The sequence below is a fragment of the Nelumbo nucifera genome, chromosome 7 (genome assembly GCF_055504915.1).
Source record: "Nelumbo nucifera cultivar China Antique chromosome 7, China Antique-T2T, whole genome shotgun sequence".
NCBI classification, from domain to species: domain Eukaryota; kingdom Viridiplantae; phylum Streptophyta; class Magnoliopsida; order Proteales; family Nelumbonaceae; genus Nelumbo; species Nelumbo nucifera.
Window position 1 is genome coordinate 58,929,113 of NC_142655.1, and position 21,325 is coordinate 58,950,437.

A 21,325-nucleotide genomic window follows, 5' to 3' on the forward strand; every position below is an offset into this window, starting at 1 on the left:
TTTGCGATACACTTGACGTTTTTGATACTTTGTACCTTAAATGCCATAGCTGAAAAAGTTAAATAAATAAGTGTTATGCCTTTTCAGGGCTTGAATCTTCTACTCGTGAGTTTTTCCCAAATCTCTACCCACTAGACATTATAGCTGCGTATTGGAAATATCTTTCTTGTCTTTCATGGGGAAATGATCCCAATACACGGTATTAGTGTTTTGTGGGTTGGGATATGGGAACAATTTGTGCAATTTGTGGGTAGTAGATATGGAATGGTCTTTTTATGGGTTTGAACCTTTTATATAATTTTTGATGGTTAGTGATATTTATTTTATCATCAAAAGAAATAAAACATATCTCACCATAATTCTTTTATTTGGTAACGTTATTTCACCAAGAAGAAGCTCCAATCTTCCATGGAGTGGGACTCCTTAGAAAACACATATGACATATCATATCACAAGGTTGTATATTCTCTGTATGGACTTCCTGATTGGTAAAACTCTCTTTTTTTTTTTTACTTTAATTGCAAAAGAGCAAAATTGAATATGCACATTCCAATACTACTTCCTTGTTGGAAGCCTATTTTCGAGACTAGTTCACATCAGGAGACCGAATTTGCTCCTCACACAGGGTGTCTCATACGCACATCCTATCATGCATTGAGAACATTTCCTATACTTATAAGTTATTATTCATGGGAGATGTTCCCAATGCACGGTGGATATGCCTGTAAGGCGCCCATGTGTGAGGAGCAAATCTGTTCCTTCACATCAGCGCCCCACAGTGCCCCACCGTACATCTTGACCTTGTATTGGGAACATTTCCTATTGATGTTTCACATCTCCCATACTTGTCATCGGGAGATGTTCCCAATACAAGGTCAAGATATATTGTGGACATTGTGGGGCGCCTCCGTGTGGGGCACTAATGTGAACTCTCTTGAGACCTTCAAATTCAGATAAGATGAACTCTTGTTTTGGATATTGCCCCTTAGAATTATAGATTTATTTGTAATAAAACCCATTTTGAAGTTTTAGGCCTCTGTGGAATTGGGATCTGTTCTCATTGAGCACGCCTCACACCAACCTCACACCCACATCCCACTATGAATTGAGAATATCTGCTATGATTAATAAATACAAGGGAAAATTCTAGATTAGTACCCTGTACTTTGCCTCGAGTAACAATTTGGTCCCCAAACTTTAAAATGCGACAATCTAGTACCCAAACTTTTGAAACGTGACAATTTAGTACCTACCGTTAACCAACCATCAGTTATGTGTATCACATGATATCATGTGCTACTTAAGACTTTTGAAAATGTCAAAATTACCCCTTGAAAATAAAATACTGTTCATCATCTTCTTCTTCAAAAAGATGAAAAAGAGGTAAGTTTTGTGCATCTAGAACATTCAAATGAAAAAGTGGAGAAGAAAAAGAAAACCGTGTAAATTCCAAACAAATGTCCATACTTGCATAGATTTCTACTCCCTCCCTTATGAGATCAAGGTGGATTCCTGGAGCAGCTCTTAATCTAAGTTCTGGAAAACTATCGGATACTCCACTTGATCTCTCCATGAAAACCCTAGCAGTGCAAATGTGCAATGCACTTGTTCTCTCCCTATAAACCCTCATGAGAAGAACAAAGGACTGATAAACAGAAAAAGGGGAAGAGCCCTAGTGTACGCTAAAATTGTCTCCACTTAGTGTTAACCTTGTTTCTTTCTTTGGAGATTTTATAATCATCAATGGCTTCAAAACATATTCAAAAGGGGCTGAAGGATCTGCGGAAAGATCCTCCCATCGCTTGCAGTGCTGGTCTTGTGGCAGAAGACATGTTCCACTAGCAAACAACAATCATTGGACAATCCCTTTGCTGTGGTGTGTTTCTAGTAACCATTCATTTTCCACCAGATTACTCGTTCAAGCCGCCAAAGGTTTCTTTCTGCACCAAAGTTTTCCATCCTAACATCAACAATAATGAGAGAATTTGTATTGACATTCTGAAAGAGCAATGGAATCTTGCCCTCACAATTTCCACAATGTTGTTGTCAATTTGCACTCTGCTAACTGATTCAAACTCAGACGATCCCATGGTTCCTGAGATTGCCCACATGTACGAGAGTAGTAGAGCAAAGTATGAGGCAACTGCCCGTTCTTGGACACAGAAATATGCCATGGGATAGGAGCTTCAAATTATGGTGGTCTATCTCACTATTAAATAAGTAAACAAAACCTTATGCGAATCAACTTTGTATTCTTGGAATTTGGTAATCATTCTATGTTGCAGGATCTAAAAAAGAATCCGTTTGTTGACATATTAAGAAGGGAGTGATGATCGTCCAAAGAGATCAATCGATGAAGAGGACTCTTCAGGCTAACTCAAGTAGTATTAAAGATGAGACAAAGGTGAAGAAACTGCTAAGAGGAGATACAAAATTTGATGGTGGAGGCCAAGATTTGATTTTAGATGGAAAAATTAAAAGGGATAAAAAGTTTGACACTTGGTTCTGATTTGAACGGATAGTTGATGAAGAAAATTAGATAACATCCGAAGGACATTTGTGTATTTTGATATGCTACTTAATTTGTGGTTAACGGTAGGCACTACATTATTACATTGTGAAAATTTGAGTATTGGATTGTTACATTTTAAAGCTCGGGGATCAAATGATCTCTCGAGCCAAAGTAAAGGTAATAATCTAGAATTTTCTCTAAATACAAATATCCGAGATGTTCTGATGTGCGGTTAGGACAGGCTGTGAGGTCATTCTGAGACATTCTTTGTGAACGAGCGGATTCTGACTCGCCTCCGTGCCCTCCAAAGATTTTCATACGACTATCACGTGTGTGCATTTAAAAGTTTTTAAAACCCCGTAACTGCTCTTATATCATCTTATGAAACCAATTTGTAAAAAATGATAAAATACAATAAAAATGAAAAATAAAAGAAGAACAGGAAATTGTAAAATACATAGGAAATACAACAAAAATGAAGAAAAATAAGAAATAAAAAACATATAAAAAAGAAAAATACTGAAAATACAATAAAGTATTAGAGAAAAATAAAGAGAAAAGAGTAAAACGGAAACATTAAAATTTCAGAAAAAACTAAAATATAACAAGAGATGCCATGCTTTAACATGCTTAGTAATTTTACCTTTATTGTTTACACGGTAGTGACAGAAGTGTTGGAATCTAAAAGCAGCGAGTCATTGTCACAAGCAAAAATTCCGGGGCTAACTGTCTTTAGCCCCAAAGTAGAGCGGTAATATGTAATATTTTGAAAGATGGGTGGCAAAATGTAATTTGATCTTTCTTTTACAAAAGTCGTCGGAGACTAGACGTCAACGTACATAAGAAGCGGCAAATGAAAGGAATGAAACGCCCAAGAATCCGACTCCGACCAAACCAAACAACACGCAAGAAAAATGGTAGCTCGCAAGTTCCTTGTTCAACATGATGGCTCTGACTTCGACGTCGACTACGATACTGACGATGGCTTCGAAGTCTCTGTCTTACAATTCTCTCATTCTCTGTAGCCTCTTTCTCCCTCTCTCTGAAACTCACTTTGTTCTGTTTTTTTTTTTTTTTTTTTTGTAGGTTTTCAAATTCCAGATTTTCTCTCTTACCTCAATACCACCCGACGAACAAAAGGTTTAAAATTTTATTTTTATTTGAAACTTCCCTTCTCTCATCTCTCACCGTGGTTTTGTTCTTCATTGATGATCATGACAATTGTTTCTGAATCCCGAAAAGATCTATGGAGGCGAGAATTTGCTCATAATTGGAGATTCCGATCTCAATTCAGTTACTGATAAGCTTCGAGTAGTATCGATCACTGAACGGGAAGAAAGTTCATCGGCACCGGCTGTGACGGAGGGCAATTCATTAACGAAATCAGATGAGGAATTGGCTCGGATGTTGCAGGCAAGTACATTGTGATGGAGCTCTTAGAATAAGATAGAATCATTGAGGAAAGGGTGTTTGGTTATAGGTCAATTTGATGATTTTGGATTTTTCTTGTTGTTAGGCGGAGGAGGAAGCCCTCTTTTACCAGCAATTTCGTGCCGGCAATAGTGGGAAAGAGTTCGAGGAGAGGATTCGGCCTCACTTGACGCAAGTTCTTATGGTAATCTTAATTTCATGGTGCCTATGAATTTGATTCTTATTTTTTTATGTTATATTTTTCTTCTGAGAATTTAACGGCCTTTATGTGGCCATGTGGGTATGATTGATGTAGTATGAAGATCCAATTCGTCAGGAGGCGGCTCGTAAGAGTGTTCCAATTGATGAACTCGAGGAGAAAGCATTGCTTTCCTTAGCGAAGGTAGTGCGCACTGATTGCTTCGCTGTGATAATTTCTGAATTCTCCTAGTTGCTTTGGTTATGCGGTAGAGAACCATATCAAACACACATATTTGAAATAAAATTCTATTTTGATATAATAAATGTCTTGAAGTAGACATGATGTAATGTGATAAATAAACTGATTAATTCAATGAAGAAGAAGCAACATGAAATAAGAGAAGTGTTAGCCAAATATAGATCTTAAATTTTAATCATGATGTAATGTGATAAATAGACTGAGCACTTCGATGAAGAAGAAGCGACATGACATAAGAGAAATGTTAGCCAAATATAGATCCTATGTGATAAACAGTTTGGAGGTATTATAACCTCTACAGATGTTAGGGGAAACCTTTCTTTCTTTCTTTCCTTTTTTTGGGGGGAGGGGGGGGGGTGAATTTTACCATTAAAAGGAGTACTGAAGTTGGACTGTTGTATTGTTTCATGTAAAATTTGGTTTCCTATGAATGGTGCTATCCAATAAGTCCAATATATGGTTAGTCAGAACTAGGAGTATACAATTATGATTGAAAGCTTTACATGGACACAGAACCCATTTTGGATTGTCCCTGCAACTCCAGCTAAATTCTTTTCGTGCCGCAGAGAGCAATTTGGGAAGATGAGGATTTCTAGAATTCACTAGGTGACTGTGCCAAGAATATTTGTTTAGGCTAGGTTTGTAAAATTTATCAGTTCAATTTCATGTTATTGGTAAGGACTCAGGAAGTGTAACAGTATGCCCTGGGACATCATTGTTCCCCATAAAAAACTGGAAAAAAATTATTCTATTAATTTTTATGAGATTTAATCCTAAACCACTGGAATGGCTTAAATTGTCCCCCAATAATCTTGAGGCCTTTAGCATATTGGTCAAGTATGTAACAATTGGTATTAGAGCCTACCCCATGTCCTAGGTTTGAATCATAGAAATGGTTACTTGGGAGAAGGGCCACCTGGAACAGAGTGAGAGCTGCAAGAGGGAAAGAGCTACCTGCCTCCAAAGTGAGAACCACCAAGATTTTGGTTCTGGAAGCATGATGGTATGTTATGATCCTAAAGGTTAAACAGCTCATCCTGACACCTTCCAACAGTCTTAAAGGCTTTTGATGTATTGGTCAAGTACATAATTTAACTCTACCAATGTGAGCTTGTCTTACACCACTGGTCCCAAGCCCAAATAAAGGAGGGAGTTGCATCAGGTTGGCAGCTGGCATTAAAACCTTTTCCACATTCTCATGATCAAGTGCATAATGGAATCGTGGACAATAGTAGCCCACTTTCTTAAAATTTTTACAAGATATGGTAAAACATGGTAGGAATTCCTCTTTTTGCACATCCTTTCTTATTTTTTAGGCTTTTAGTTTATCTCTTTATTTTCTGGCCACAAGATGCCTGTGCCTCGTTAGTTTGGTCATTAGAATATGGTTCTATGCTATGATATTCCTTCATCTTTGTTTCTTGTGACATTTCCTTAGGAATGAATTTGGATTGTGGAGGTAGAAATGGAATTTAATTCCTCTTAATATGTTGGCTTATATTCTATCGTGTTTACTGGGCCTGTTATTTTATTATTTTACTAGTTAATTATGTTTTCGTTAGTGGACTGTTAGGGTGTCTTGTTATTGAGGTCTGTAGAGATAGCTGATAGACTATTAGTATGTGTGGGGTTCCAGCTCCACACTTTATATTTGCTGTTTATTTATTTACTTTTCAGTTATGGTAGTTGGGCCAGTTGGGCCTTGTTTGTTTTCTTTTATTTTTAAGTAAGGGTATTAAAGTAACTACAGTCATTGTAAACATCACAATTTAAATAAGATTTAGTGGGCAGCTAGAAAATTAATTCAGCTGAACCCTTTCTTCTCTCTTTCTTCTTCTCTTCTTCTCTTCTCTCTCTTCTTCTATTCGTGACCTTTCTTTTTTCACTTTTCTACTAAATTGAACCAGAAAACAACTATTTTCTGATTTTATTGTATTCAAGTTGGTATCAGAGCCAAAACTTGGACAGTTTAGGGCTCTCATGTGAGCCTAATCCAGTTGGCAACATGAGAACTTACTGAATCTGAAGCTTTGCATCATCGCCTGATTCTTGGAGGATCACTGGAGTCTTGAGTTGTGCCCAAGGGATTGCATGACCTTTGGAGAGTGCCTGGTGACCAGGAAGGATCAGAGAAGTTAGGTAAGTCAAAGATTAGGGTTTAAACTGGAGATCGAAGGTGGCGATCAACCTTTTTTTTGCAAAAGAACTTATCTTTATTAAGACCGACCTTTAAAAAGAACAGTTTAAACCTCTTTGGAAGCTGTGGTTAACAGATTTCTGTCTCCCTTGCTTGTTTCTTTAGGGTTTTTTGACAGATCTCTGTTATCCTTGTTATTTTCTCTAGGTTTTTTGAAACCCCATGGTCAGTTCTTGCTCCCAGAATTGTTCTGTGACTGTGGTTGATTCTTGGACAACTATAGTAATCTGAATTTGGTTTCTGGGTGATTATTCTCGACTGAGGAGTGTTTCTTGGAAGTGATTAGTAATCTGAAATTGGTTTCTGGGTGATTATTCTTGACTGAGAAGTGTTTCTTGGTGGTGATTCTCGGCTGTGACTGATTTCTAAATGAGAAGTCCTCACTGTGAGTGATTTCTGAATCAGAAGAGTCCTTTTTGCATAAAAGGAAGTTTCTTTTGCATAAAAGGAGTTCAAGCCCATTTTGTTTGAAGTAGTGACTGTTAACATTTTCTTTAAAATGGAGAAGGTTGGAAGTGAATTAAAGACTCAAGGGGAAGGTCTGTTGGGGGCTGGAAGCTTGACTAAAAGTTCTTTTCAGATTACAACTGTTAGGTTTATGGAACAAATTACTTGGAGTGGGCCCAATCAGCCGTGATGGCTATTGGAGGTAGAGGCAAATTAGGCTATGTGACTGGGGATATAGAGAAACCAGCCAAGGAAGACACATCACATGCCAAATGGGTTCAAGAGAACTATTTGGTGATGACATGGCTGTGCAATTCAATGTAGTCCCACATTAGCTGAAATTATTTATGGGCAAAAACAGTTAAGGAAATTTGGGATAATATGAGAGACCTACTCCCAACCCCTTAATGTTGCTAGGGCTTATGAACTGAAGTGTGAAGTGAGTAATCTCAAGTAGGGGGAGAAGCCAGTCTCCGTTTACTTTGCCACTTTGAAATCTCTCTGGCATGAAATTGACCATTTGGAAACCATTGAATGGGAGAGTCAAAGAGATGCAACTACTTATAGCAAGCTGATTGAAACAAACAGAGTTTTTGAGTTCCTAGCAGGTCTGAATTAATAATTTGACATTGTAAGACAACAACTACTTACCAGGGAGAGTGTGACATTGTCTCAGGCCTATTCACTAGTGTACAGTGAAGAGAGTAGGAGAAAGGTGATGTTACAGTTTCAGCCCATGGAATCAACCCTAGTAGCAACAAAACAAAAATTTGGGAGAGATAAGGAAAAGGAAATGAAGCTGGAAATAAAGAAGGAAGATAAAAAGGAGATATTTTGTGATCATTGTAAGAAGCCGAAACATACTAGGGACACTTGTTGGAAGTTGCACCCTCATCTTGTTCCAACTAGACTAAAAAATAAGAGGGGAAATGCTAATGTGGCAGCCACCACTGACAATGCATCGTCTTTCAATACAAGAACCACATCTCTAGATGCCTTAGCTGCTGTCCGGGCTGCTTTGACACAATTAGAGAATGAAACTGGTATTTTTGGGTCATCATCTCAGCCTTCAACTACTACTCCTACCAATCCTACTTCAGCCTTTGCTTCCTCGGGTACAAGAGCTACAACATATCATACTTTAGCCCCAGGTAACACTAGACCCTTTTGGGTAATAGATTCAGGTGCTTCTGACCCTATGACTAGTTTGTCCACATTTTTTACCACCTATTGTTTATCCTTTGGCAGAGACAAAGTATCTATTGTTGATGGCTTTCTTGTACCTATTTCTGGCAAGGGAGACATCAGACTGTCTGATGCCATCTCCTTGCCCTAGGTTTTGCATGTCCCTAAGCTTAGTGCTAGCTTGCTTTCAGTTAGTAGTATTACTAAGAATCAAAACTATTCAGTGACCTTTTTTCCTGACCGTTGTGTTTTTTAGGATCTGGAAACGAGGAAGGTGATTGGGATTGGCCGTGAGACGAATGGAGTCTACCTGCTTGAGCATCCATAGGGGAAGGAGAGTGAAGTTGGGAGATTGTTTGTTTCTCAGTCTTTGGGTCAGATTATGCTTTGGCATAACATATTAAGTCATTTGTCTTTTGGGTTTTTGAAGAGTCTATTTCCAAATTTGTTTGAGTCAGTCCAAGTGTCTAGTTTGAGGTGTGAAAGCTGTGAACTTGCAAAACATTATAGATCAACTTATTCTTTGAACAATAAAAGAAGCAATATTCCTTTTGAAATTGTGCATACAGATGTTTGGGGGCCATATCATATTCCTGCTATGGGGGGTTACAAATACTTCTTGTTATTTGTTGATGATTATACCCATTTCTCGTGGGTTTACCTTATGCACTCTCGAGATGAGGTCCCTTCTCTAACCCAAGCTTTCCATCAGATGGTACTGACCCAATTTGAAATCAAGATCAAAACTCTCAGATTTGGTAATACCAAGGAATACTTTGCAAAACCCTTGGCATCATATCTCCTACATCATGGAGTTATTCATCATAGCACTTGTCCCCGTACACCTTAGCAGAATGGGGTTGCTGAGAGAAAAAACAAACATATTTTGGAAGTAGCCAGAAGCATCATGCTCAACTCTAATGTTCCTGTATGCTTCTGGGGGGATGCAATCCGTACTGTTGTTTACCTTATTAATCGAATTCCTTCACGGGTTCTAGACATGAAAACACCATTCAACCTCCAGAAAATGACTTATTCACTATTCCCCTTAAAACTTTTAGGTGTACTTTTTTTGTTCAAATCCTTGGACCTCATTGCTCCAAATTTGGTCCTAAAGCTGCTAAATGTATTTTCCTTGGGTATGCACAAAATCAAAAGGGGTATTGTTGTTATGAGCCTGTTTCGAGGAGGCGTTTTGTGTCCATGGATGTCACCTTTTTTGAGGATATGCCCTACTATCATAGGGTTTCTCCTTAGGGGGAGAGTTGTGAGGAAGGGATTTCAGCCCTAGAAGTTCCATTACCTATCCCAGTTATTGAGGGGGAGTGCCGTGAAGAGGGTTGTCAGAAGTGCAGGGAGTTGAGAGTGTATCACAGACAGTGGTGGAGGCAGGTTGATTCTTGTCCTCAACAGTCCAAGCCGATCCCAACACCTTCTACAACTTCAGATCCAGGCACTACTCCCACTATTGAGCCCACTGTTGCAGATACTTTGCCTAACACTATTGAGCCTCAGCCTCCTCCTTCAGATGACCTTGATCTCCCAATTGCAATTCGTAAAGGGAAGTGCTGTTGTACTTCATCTATTGCTCATTGTATCTTCCAATTTCTCTCTTATGATCGTCTCTCAGAATCCTACAAATCCTTCCTGGCATCTATTGCTACCATTCCTATACCCGGAATAGTGCAAGAAGTTCTTTTGATACCTGAGTGGAAGGAAGCAATGAAAGTAGAGATGGATGCACTTGTTAAGAACAATACATGGGAACTAGTTGACCATCTTGAGAGGAAGAAACCTGTTGGATGCAGATGGATGTTTACAGTGAAATATAATGCTGATGGTTCTGTAGAGAGATATAAGGCCAGATTGGTTGCAAAGGGATTCACACAAACTTATGGCATAGACTATATGGAAACCTTTGCACCTGTTGCCAAGATGAACACTATCAGAGTCCTACTATCTATGGCTTTAAACTTCTCTTTGCCATTGCTTCAGATGGACATCAAGAATGCTTTTCTAAATGGAGGTTTGCGGGAAGAGGTGTACATGGAGTTACCCCTCGGTTTTTACAATATAGAAGCAGAAAAGAAAGTTTGTTGACTAAAGAAGGCTTTGTATGGGCTGGAACAATCTCCAAGAGCTTGGTTTGATAGGTTTAGACTGGCCTTGGAAAAGTTCGATTACATGCAGGCTCAGTCAGATCACACTCTCTTTTTTAAGAAGACAGACTCCTCCTTGACCTTACTTGCTGTCTATGTGGATGACATTGTGGTGACGAGAAGTGATATTAGTGAGATAGACTCTCTTAAGTAGAATCTTCACAAAGAATTTGAAGTGAAGGACTTGGGAGAACTGCGCTATTTCTTGGGAATTGAGGTAGCTCGATCTAAGCATGACATTTTTATCTCTCAAAGAAAGTATGTCCTTGATTTATTGGAAGAAACTGGAAAGTTAGGAGTAAAGCTTACTGACACACCCATTGAGTTGAACCATAAAATAAGTGCAGAAGGTGGAGAACCTCTTGAGGACATGACTATGTATCAAAGGTTGGTTGGGAAACTTCTTTACCTGTACCTAACACGACCAGACATTTCATATGCTGTTAGTGTTGTCAGTCAGTACATGCATTCTCCTAGGACCACTCACCTTCTTGCGGTGGAAAGGATACTTGCTTACTTGAAGTGATGCCCAAGGAGAGGCATACTTTTCAAGAATAGTGATCACATGAAGATAGAGGTATATGCAGATGCTGATTGAGCTGGATCCATTGATGACAGAAGATCTACCTCTGGGTATTGTGCATTTGTAGGGGGGAACCTTGTTTCTTGGAGAAGCAAGAAACAAAATGCTGTTGCTCGCTCTAGTGCAGAAGCTGAATTCAGGTCTATGGCCAATGGTGTTGCAGAAGTGCTATGGCTGAAATCCTTGCTTGATGAACTAGGAATTGACTATGAGAAACCTCTGATGCTGTATTGTGATAATCAAGCAGCAATTAACATTGCCCACAACCCAATACAGCATTACAGGACTAAACATATCGAGGTGGACAGACATTTTTATCCGAGAGAGAGTTGCATCTCAAGTGTGTCTTCCCTATGATACCTCCGACATGCAGCTTGCAGATCTCTTTACTAAAGCAGTCACAAAAATCAGGTTGGAGACAGATTTATGCAAGTTGGGTATGACAAATATCTACTCCCAACTTGAGGGGGGAGTGTAGAGATAGCTGATAGACTATTAGTGTGTGTGGGGTTCCAGCCCGACACTTTATATTTTCTGTTTATTTATTTACTTTTCAGTTATGGTAGTTGGGCCGGTTGGGCCTTGTTTGTTTTCTTTTATTTTTAAGTAAGGGTATTAAAGTAACTACAGTCATTGTAAAGATCACAATATAAATAAGATTTAGTGGGTGGCTAGAAAATTAATTCAGCCGAACCCTTTCTTCTCTCTTTCTTCTTCTCTTCTCTCTCTTCTTCTATTCATGACCTTTCTTTCTTCACTTTTCCACTGAGTTGAACCAGAAAACAACTATTTTCTGATTTAATCTTATTCAAGTAGGCCCATAGGCATCCTTCATTATTGTTTTTTTGCAGTCTCCCAACTAAGGGTAATGTAATTTTATTTTTTATTATTTAGTTAATACGAAAGTGTCGTGCATAGAAGATCACTGACAGCATCCATTAGAAGAAGCAATCATTTTTTTTTTATTGATAAGTAAAAGATCATTAAATTTCATGGAAATTCATAATGATAGGCATTGTTACAAGCATCCCAAAGGGAGGCATTAGATGCAGCCTCACTGTTAGATCAGAGCTAGTACAGAATTACAATTTACAATTGTGCCCAATACAACTGATCCCTAATTACCCCTTGCTTAGCTAATGAATCAACCAGTGCATTAGCCTCCCTTCCCACCCACTGTATACTTAGACTCATCTGCTGTGTTAACCACTAAAACTTTTTCATTTCATTTCTATAACACCAAATCACTGAGTTTGGATCTCTTATCCAACCTACCACCACCTTGGAGTCCCCTTCAATTACCAAGTTCTCCAAGTTCAAGTCTTTTGCAATCTGAACACCTTCTAAGACTGCAAACAGTTCAAGCTTTAAAGAGTCTTCAATCCCTCCAGTCTTGAGTAAAGTGCTAGTATTCCCTTCTTTATTTCTTATAACTCCTCCAATTCCCGAAGGACCTGGGTTGCCTTGATTGCTGCCATTAAAGTTTAATTCCAGAAAACCTTCAAGAGGAGGTGTCCACACCAACCTTGTTTTAATCTTCTACACTGAACTAGATGCCACTGAAACCCAATTCCTCCAAATATCATCAAAGGAGAACTATATAAATAAATCCAGAGTTAGTAGACAGTGTGTAACCTTGGTCATTACACAGTCCAAAATCTGTTGTTTGCTTCTTTCCTTCTCTAGAAAGATTCTTGCATTTCGTTCTTCCCATAGGGTCCAAATTGTGAAGAGTCCCAATTATGTATCATATTCTGTAGTCCCTATTGTATTGTATTTTCCTTCTTGTTATTTTCTTCTTTAGTCATGTAAAGACTTCTCTGTAAATATCTTATATTTTATATATATATATATTTCCTAGCTCTTGGGGTGGGGTTGATTGATTCAGTTTTTCACCCCATAAGCCACTTTCCAACAAAAAGCCATAATTTTGGGGGGAACCGACTGACACCAAACTTCCTTAATAAGGAAAGAATGAAAGGGTAGGGGACTGGAAAAGAGGCACAAGAAAATAAACCTTTAGAACTTGGACACCAAACTCTTATCTGGTTTAGAAGGCTCTAGGCAGACTTTATCAAGAAGTAAAATCTCTGACAAGAAAATGATATCTTCATCCCTCAATCCCCTTCGAAACCCAAAATCCCAATAATGATCCAAAGGCAAAATAGGAGGTGTTAAAAACTTTGAGATCATCTCATTTTTATATAAGGAAGAGGAATACAAAGAAGAAAATAAGTCCCTTAAAGGCCGGTCACCAACCCACAAGTCTTCCCAAAACCGGATTTGAGTCCTTGAACAAGCATCATACCTGACAAACCTGAGGAATTGATGGCGAAAGCTATGGATTGCCTTCCAAGGTGCTTCCAAAGTAGTCCAATTTGTACATCAGCATCCAAGCCATTCTCCAACTTCCTATGAATACTATCCACCACCTTGTGCCACAAATTCTCCCTCTCTAAAGGCCATCTCCATAACCACTTCCCCAAAAGAGCCATATTCTTCTTTCTCACATTCCCAATACCTAAATCACTGGCTTTCATACTTCTACATACAATCTCCCATTTGATTAGGTGGTTTCTTCTAGCCTCACCTGGTTTCCAAAGGAAGTTCCTCATGATTTTCTCTAATTTATTTTCTTCCCTTGGCGGAATTCTAAAGACAGAGAGGAAGTAAATTGGTAGGTTATCCAAGACCAGTCTTATTAGAGTAATCCTACCTCCTAAGGAAATATAGTTTCTCCTCCAAGCAGCCAGTCTCCTTTCACATCTCTCTAAAATTGGGTTCTAGAATCTGCTCTCCTTAGAGTTGGCTCCTAAAGGAAGACCCAAGTAGGTTAAAGGCCAAGGGGTGATAGGACACTCTAAGCACTCTGCTAGCACACTTAAGGCATTCCCCTCCAAATTAATCCCTGCTAGGCAACTCTTGTCTAAATTTATTTTCAAATTTGAGATCCTTTCAAATTTCTTGATAAGTTCTTTTAAATTCCTCATCTTCTTAGTATCTCCCCCTTCACAAAAAAATTATGATATCATCTGCAAACTGAAGGTCCGTAATTAGAACATTATTTCCCCCAACTCTCCAACCCCTAATCTCATCTTCCCTATCAGCCTTAGAGAGGAGTCTACTAAAAACATCTGCTAGTAAGGTAAAAAGAAAAGGTGAGAGAGGATCACATTGCCTTAACCCTCTACAAGCTAGGAAGAAGTCTTTCACCACTTCATTAACAAGAATAGAATAGTGGGAAGACCGAATACAGCCAAACACCCAATTGCACCATCTCTCCCCAAAACCACGTTTTTGCATCACCTCTATTAAAAAGTTCCAGTCCACCAGATCATAAGCCTTTTCTTAGTCCAATTTGCAAACAAGTCCTTCTCTCTTGAGTTGAAGGGGGTAGAAAGGCTAGGGGTAGACCAAGAAGGAAATGGGTTGAAGCAGTAAGAAACAATTTAAGCGCTCACAATTTAACAATGGATATGGCATTAAACAACACAGAATAGAAAAACAGGATTCATGTAGTTGACCCCATATAGTTGGGATAAGGCTTGGATGATTGATGATGATGGTGATTTAGTTAATATAAAAGATAGTGATGAATCTCTACAGCCCTATGATTCGAGTAGTTTCTCTCCATTCATGTGTTCTTTTTTCTTCTTCTTTCTTCCTCCTCTCTACAATAGTTTCTTCCATCTTAAATTTCCATTAACAGCCACTATTTTTAAGCCTTTTTATTGCTGAAGTCAATCACCTCTTCCACATTCACTCAATTAGAACTCAAAATGACTAATCCCCAGTGATATTTTTTATTCCACATTTTTCCATTTCCTCAAAAATTCAAAATTGAAAGGTTCTACATTATCTAATTCTGCTCTACTTCAGAAATGGACCCAAATGGCAGTATCTGGGCCAGTGGGAACTGATGGAACTGGTTTATCAATTCCACCTCCCAATTCCATTTCCATAGCAATCTGGAAATAGACCAAAAAAAATCTTATTCTACTACAAGTATGGGCCTTCTTATGGATCATAACTTAGCTGAAGGATTCATTTTGTTATACGAGTTACTGGATTTGTATGTAGTAACAATTTTACCAATATTCAGCTCTGGAAAACCTCATGGAGATTACTTAGGTTGTTAGGGTAGTTCTGCAAGGTTCGACTCCTTTATCTTCCTTGGTTGCATTATTTCCAATACACATCTCATTCTTCTACTCTTTTTGTGGACCTTCACAGAGTTCTTGTTTGTGTGGACTGTACCTTACATGTAATTATTCCGATTATGTTGATTCAATTATTAAAGGATGTATACCATCTTTTTGTCAAATTATGCCAATGAGCTTGAACCAGAAATTATGTAAAAAATGGTTTCTCTTTTGGAATTTCTTTTTCTGACTTGTCTTTTTAAGTGAATTTTCTAAAATCTACTTTGATGTTTTTTAGGAGGGGAACTTTAAACCTTCCAAAATTGAACAAGATCATGCCTTCCTGCTGCAATTGCTGTTTTGGTTTAAACAATCTTTCAGGTGCTGTTCATTATTTGAGTATTTTCCTATTACGAATTTGTTAGCTGGACTAAATATTATGTATTTGTCTTCCAATGAAAATGCATTTTTATTCTTCATGGATAATGTTATACTTTTATTCTACTAGCATTCTTATGTGTTTTCCTTTTTTAATAATAAATTAAATCTTAAAAGAGAACTTTATCAATGAAAATAAGAATTTCTGATAAACACCTTGACAGAAGTTCAGCTACTCTCACACCTATACTATATATAACATTTAAAAAAGTGCATTTTATGTATCTTTAAAACCAAATTTCAGCATTGACCATAAATTAGAACCAAAATATCTTTATATGTGTTTGCAGACCCCTACCATGTTCCAACCAAAATATATGTGTTTACAGACCCCCCATCCAAAATTGAAGCCTTTTGCTAGGAAGTCTTCCTTGGAAAGATTAATGCTTGTGATATGCTCCAAAAAAGAAGGCCCAATAATCTCTCCCCTCATATGTGCATTGGGCAATGTGGGCGGAAAGAAATGAAAGGATAATCAATGAAAGCTGTAGATCCAAGGAAGGCATTGTGGATAGCATAAAAGTTAAGGTTGCTCATTGGGTAATGTTAGAGCTAGCCGAATAAGGGTAGATTAGTCATTTTCTTTCTATTAGGTTATGTGCTTATGTGGCAGTTTTAATAGAGACTTCCTGGCCCATACTTAAGTGGGGGCAGTTTAGTCTTTGTACTACTAATTAGAGGCTAATAGGGTTGACTGATAGGGTTTAGGCTATCAGATTCGACTGTTCTCTTCTTCTTCTTTTTCTTCTTCTTCTTCTTCTTCTGGTTCGAACTACTGTAGCTATAGGACAAACATGGTATCAGAGCAGGACGTTTCTTTCTAAATCTCCTCCCCTGCTCCTCTCTATTCGTGACCTCATTTTTTTTTCTTTCTTCTTTCTGGGTTGAAAATGGAGAACACAGATTCGACCTAGGCCTGAGAACACTTCAGTCCTTCTTCCTCTGCGCAGAACTTGACTGTTTTTCAAGAAAAAAAAACAACTTCAGAAGTGGATGGTCGACTGGAGCTCTCCATCGGAGGTTGGTTACCTTTTTTTTTTTTGTGCTGTTGGTATTTCTGGGTTGAAAGCCTTCAAAATCTGCTTGGACTGATCAGAACCTAGAGAACTAGGTTGTTTGTAGCCTTGGTTCTTGGAAAAAGGTCCAAGAACAGGCTATGTTTACAGTGGCCGAATGGTGTAAGGGTATGTTTGACCCTTTTATGTGGGTCTGTAGTTGTTTTGAAGCCTTTGTTGGTCACAAGTGACCTGAATTGAATGGCAGTAGTTGATGTTTTCTTCGGACTTGTAGTGCCCTCTGAAAAGGTCAGACAGATCTATACCATGTGTGACAGCTATGGTTGTGTGGTGGTGCTTGTGATGCTCAATCTCTATTGAGCAGCTTCAAGAGGGCTTGTATGTGGTCAGTGAGTTGCTGAGTTAATGTCAGTGATTCATGGTTTTGTGAAATCAGTAGTTGTGTGAACAAGGACAAAAGTTTGTGTACCTATCATCTGTGTTTGGGGACTGATTGATTGTGACTGGTTGTGAGCCTATCATCTATGTTTGGGGACTGCTGTAGTGTCTGGAACATCAAACTCTTGACAGCAGTACTTAGTTGGCGACTGGGAATTCAGATTAGAGGTAGCATTGGAAGAGCATCATGGCAGCAACTGGAGATGGTTGTAGTGATCAGAAACCTAGTGTGGTGATTCCTCTGACCATTTGGGTGTGCAGATGACTTCAATTAAACTTAATGGTGAGAACTATGTACCATGAGCCAAGTCAGTGGAAGTTTTTCTCAAGGCAAAGAGGAAAGTGAAGCATGTGAAGAAAGATAAACCACTAGCTGACTCTTCAGGGTTTGATGACTGGGAACAGGAAGATGCCCAAATCATGACATGGTTATGGAATAGTATGGAACCCAAAATAAGTGCCAACTTTATGTTCTTAGATATAGCTAAGGACATATGGGAACATGCCAAGAAGCCTTATTTTGGGCAGGATAATACTACAAGGGTATATAAGCTCTATCAGGAGTATTTCGATTTGCAGCAAGGGAATAAAACCCTAGAAGAGTACTATGCCAGTATGAAGAACCTCAGAAATGAACTCAATGTCTATCATCCCCTCACTCCAGATGTTAAGGTTCAGCAACAACAGAGGGAACAACTAGATGCCACTAGGTTCTTAGTGGGGTTGAAATCGGAATATGAACTAGTTAGGGCCCAAATATTGGGAGGCTCTACTCTTTCTACACTTGAGGAAGTTTTTGCACAGCTTCGTAGGATTTCTTTGGGACCTACAAAGAATCCCACACAGTCTGACAGATCAGCATTTGTGATAGCCATAGTAGGTGGACGTGGTCTTAGAGGGGGAGGACATGCCTCCCGAGGAGGTCGTGGGTGGTTTCGTATTTGGCCGTGGTGGTAGTCGTGACTCAAGGGGAGGCCGTGGTAAAGGAAAAAGTAACTCTACAAGGAAGTGTACCCATTGTGGCAGGGACGGACATTCGGTGAATTTCTGTTATGATCTCCATGGCCCTCCTTCTACATGGGCCAATCATGCAGTAGCTGGTGGGGTTGATGTCAGTGATAACCAATAGGCAGATCTAACACCTTCCACATCTACATTTGTTTTTGGGAAGGAGATGGTGAGTGTATCACGTGATGAGTATGAGAGGTTCCTCCAGGCTACTTCACAGCATACTACAGCCACCCTTTCCCACTCAGGTATAGCTTGTCTGGCATCCAAACCCTCTCCCTGGATTATTGACTCTGGAGCCTCTGATCACATGACTGGGACTCCAGGTGTGTTCTCTTCCCTCTCTGAAACTTCCACATCTCAAACTGTTACCCTTGCCAATGGTTCCTCTTCTCCCATCTGTGGTGTTGGTAATGTTGACACGGCTTCTCTTTCTTTATCACCTGTTCTATATGTCCCTAAGTTTCCATTCAATCTTATGTCTGTTAGTAAATTAACCAAGACTCTTAATTGCTCTATTACATTTTTCCCTTCCTTTTGTGTTTTTCAGGATCTCAAGACGGGGAAGAAGATTGGTGGGGGGCATGAGGCTAGTGGATTGAATTACCTTGATGCTGGTGGATCGTCAGTTGCACTTCAGACTTCACTCACTCCTCTATAGTGGCATTGTCGAATAGGACATCCATCTCTTAAGGCATTCAAGATATTGGTTCTGTCTTTGAATCATTTGTTGTCTTTATAGTGTGAGTCGTGTTAGTATGGGAAACATCGTCGGGTTCCCTTTAGTCCTGGAGTTGATAGTCGTATGTTGAGTTCTTTTGCTTTGGTTCATTCAAATGTTTGGGGTCCGATTAAAATAAAGTCTTATAATGGTTACAAGTATTTTGTCACTTTTATTGATGATTGTTCAAGGATGACATGGAAGAGTAAGAAGCAGACGGTTGTGGAAAGGAGCAGTGCTGAAGCCGAATAGAGAGCCATGGCACACACTACATGTGAATTAGTATGGATGAGGAATCTCGTACAAGAAATTGGGTTCTCCATGGATAGACCTATGAAATTGTACTGTGGCAATCAAGCTACACTCCACATCTCATCTAACTCTGTTTTTCATGAGAGAACAAAGCACATAGAGATTGATTGCCACTTTGTGAGGGAGAAGGTCCTTACTGGAGAGATAAGCACAGAACATGTGGGCTCAGGTGATCAATGGGCAGATTTGTTTACAAAAGGCTTAAGCTCAGGGAGAGTGAACTATATATGTAACAAGCTGGGATTATATGACATATATTCTCTAGCTTGAGGGGGAGTGTTAGAGCTAGCCGAATAAGGGTAGATTAGTCATTTTATTTCTATTAAGTTATGTGCTTATGTGGCAGTTTTAATAGAGACTTCCTGTTCCATAGTTAAGTGGGGGTAGTTTAGTCTTTGTACTAATTAGAGGCTAATCCATATTAGGGTTGACTGATAGGGTTTAGGCTATCAGATTCGACTGTTCTCTTCTTCTTCTTCTTCTTATGCTCTTCTCCTGGTTCGAACTACTATAGCTATAGGACAAACAGGTAAAAACAGTGGAATCTTTTCCAATTGGTCTCAGTAAATGGTATTTTAAGAAATTGGAAAGAAGTAGCATACTCCGCCATGGTGAAAAACAAAATTTCTATAGAATGGAAACCTCCTCCAAATAATAGAATGAAGTTAAACTTTGATGGGGGCTCTTCCGGTAACCTGGGAATATCAGGGGTTGGAGGTGTTTTCAGGGATGCAAGGGGTGTAGTGGTAGCCATATGTTACTGAAATGATCCATTTCAGCAAATCAAGAGTGAATAGTTTCTATAATCTTCTTGAGTAACTCATCGACTGAACAACATTGCACCTGAAATATTCTCTGATTCCTCTCCTTCCAGATGTTTCAAGTGGCTGCTGCAGGTACAATACTCCCTAATTTCCTTTGTTTCCCACTTAGTGAGAGTATATCTAGTGAGACATATGTCTAGCACCACAGACCACATCAGAAATGCAACTTTGGAAGGGATTTGGTTAACCAGACTTCCTTGTGAGGGAAAACTGCATTTTGGTTGCTGGTCAAGTGCTTGTAATTAATAACTAATACCATTTTTATTCTTTTACTCATAATTAATAATTCTTATCAGTTACAACAAAAAAAAGAATGATCAAATCAGGGACATGAGAACACTTAATTATCGTTAAAGATACATTTTTCTAACTGATGTAGGGCCCGTTTGGCACGTCTTTTTGGGAAGATCTTCTGGTAGCTCTGACATGCAAAAGGCACATTGAGCTTTTGCATGAAGATCTGAGCAGCCCGAAGCACGTTTGCCAGACACACGTCTTTCCGTGTGTCTTTCCATGTCTTTGTGTGAGAATAAAACGTGAAAGACGCGGAAAGCTTCATTTGAAGCTTCCCGAAATCAGCCCAAAATGGGCTTCTTGCGTCTTTTCGGCACTCCGTCTTTTGGCGGCTAGATCTTCTGCGAGCCAAACGGGAATAGACCGAAAATCGGTCTTCCCGGCTTGTAAACAGCCGAAAGACCGTGCGGAAAGACGTGCCAAATGGGCCTGTAGATTTTCAATATTTTCTTTACTTATTTGATTTTGTATTGTTTGTGTTCCTTAGACGTATAATATCTTGGATTACAGATTGCCGATACTGCCCATGGTTATGCTGTTTACTGGTGATTTAGTCCCTTTTATATTAATCAATTGTCTAGGTTCCAACTTCTAAAATAGTTGTCTATTGTGGCAGGTGGCATCTGATGTCAGTTCTAGACTGGAATTATATTAAGAGAATTGTTTTATCTACTTTCCCATGCTTGATTTATTCATTTATGCATTTGCTAGAAAATAAGTACTTTTCTATCTCATCTTGTTAGTGAACTGAATCTTGTCTCTCTATGTCCTTTTTTGCTATTATATTGCAGATGGGTTAATTCACCTTCTTGTGATGGTTGTGGTAGTGAAACAACAACCCGAGGCATGGGTGACCCACTTCCTTTAGAGCTTCGATTTGGAGCATCTCGAGTTGAGATTTATGGGTATGATTAAATGACATGTTAATTTCATCCTTTTGATAGTCTTGTTGAAACATGTATTTCCTTCCTCTACTTGGGAATGATCAATTGCTTGCCTTCTTTGAGTTTCCTTGTTGTGTATCCTTGTTTTTTATGAAGCTGTCCATTTGATCATTTGCACAAATTGTTAGAAAAATGAAGGTTTTGTGTATGGTTTCTTTCACTCAATTGATAGATTTGACTATAGAAGGTTTGGGAAGGGTTATCTTGTGAAAAGAGGGGCTGTACAGATATAACA

At 38.9% G+C, this 21,325-nt stretch overlaps 1 protein-coding gene and 1 pseudogene across 2 annotated transcripts in view; both read left to right on the forward strand.

Moving 5' to 3' along the window:
• Positions 1 to 1,743: 1,743 nt before the first annotated feature.
• LOC104599772 (ubiquitin-conjugating enzyme E2 28 pseudogene) lies at positions 1,744 to 2,181 on the forward strand (annotated as a pseudogene).
• Positions 2,182 to 3,340: 1,159 nt separating this feature from the next.
• The window catches only part of PNG1 (peptide-N-glycanase 1), a 61,456-nt gene continuing 43,471 nt past the window's right edge, over positions 3,341 to 21,325 (forward strand). Inside the window, exons 1-7 of one of the 2 annotated variants that reach the window (XM_019198189.2) lie at positions 3,341 to 3,429; positions 3,599 to 3,652; positions 3,755 to 3,925; positions 4,029 to 4,127; positions 4,239 to 4,325; positions 15,394 to 15,476; positions 20,938 to 21,051. In XM_019198189.2, the coding sequence (XP_019053734.1) occupies positions 3,427 to 3,429; positions 3,599 to 3,652; positions 3,755 to 3,925; positions 4,029 to 4,127; positions 4,239 to 4,325; positions 15,394 to 15,476; positions 20,938 to 21,051 (611 nt within the window). In that variant the 5' untranslated portion in view covers positions 3,341 to 3,426. Of the gene's footprint in view, positions 3,505 to 3,598; positions 3,653 to 3,754; positions 3,926 to 4,028; positions 4,128 to 4,238; positions 4,326 to 15,393; positions 15,477 to 20,937; positions 21,052 to 21,325 lie in introns of both variants that reach the window. The other variant, XM_010262472.3, reaches the window with a different exon arrangement.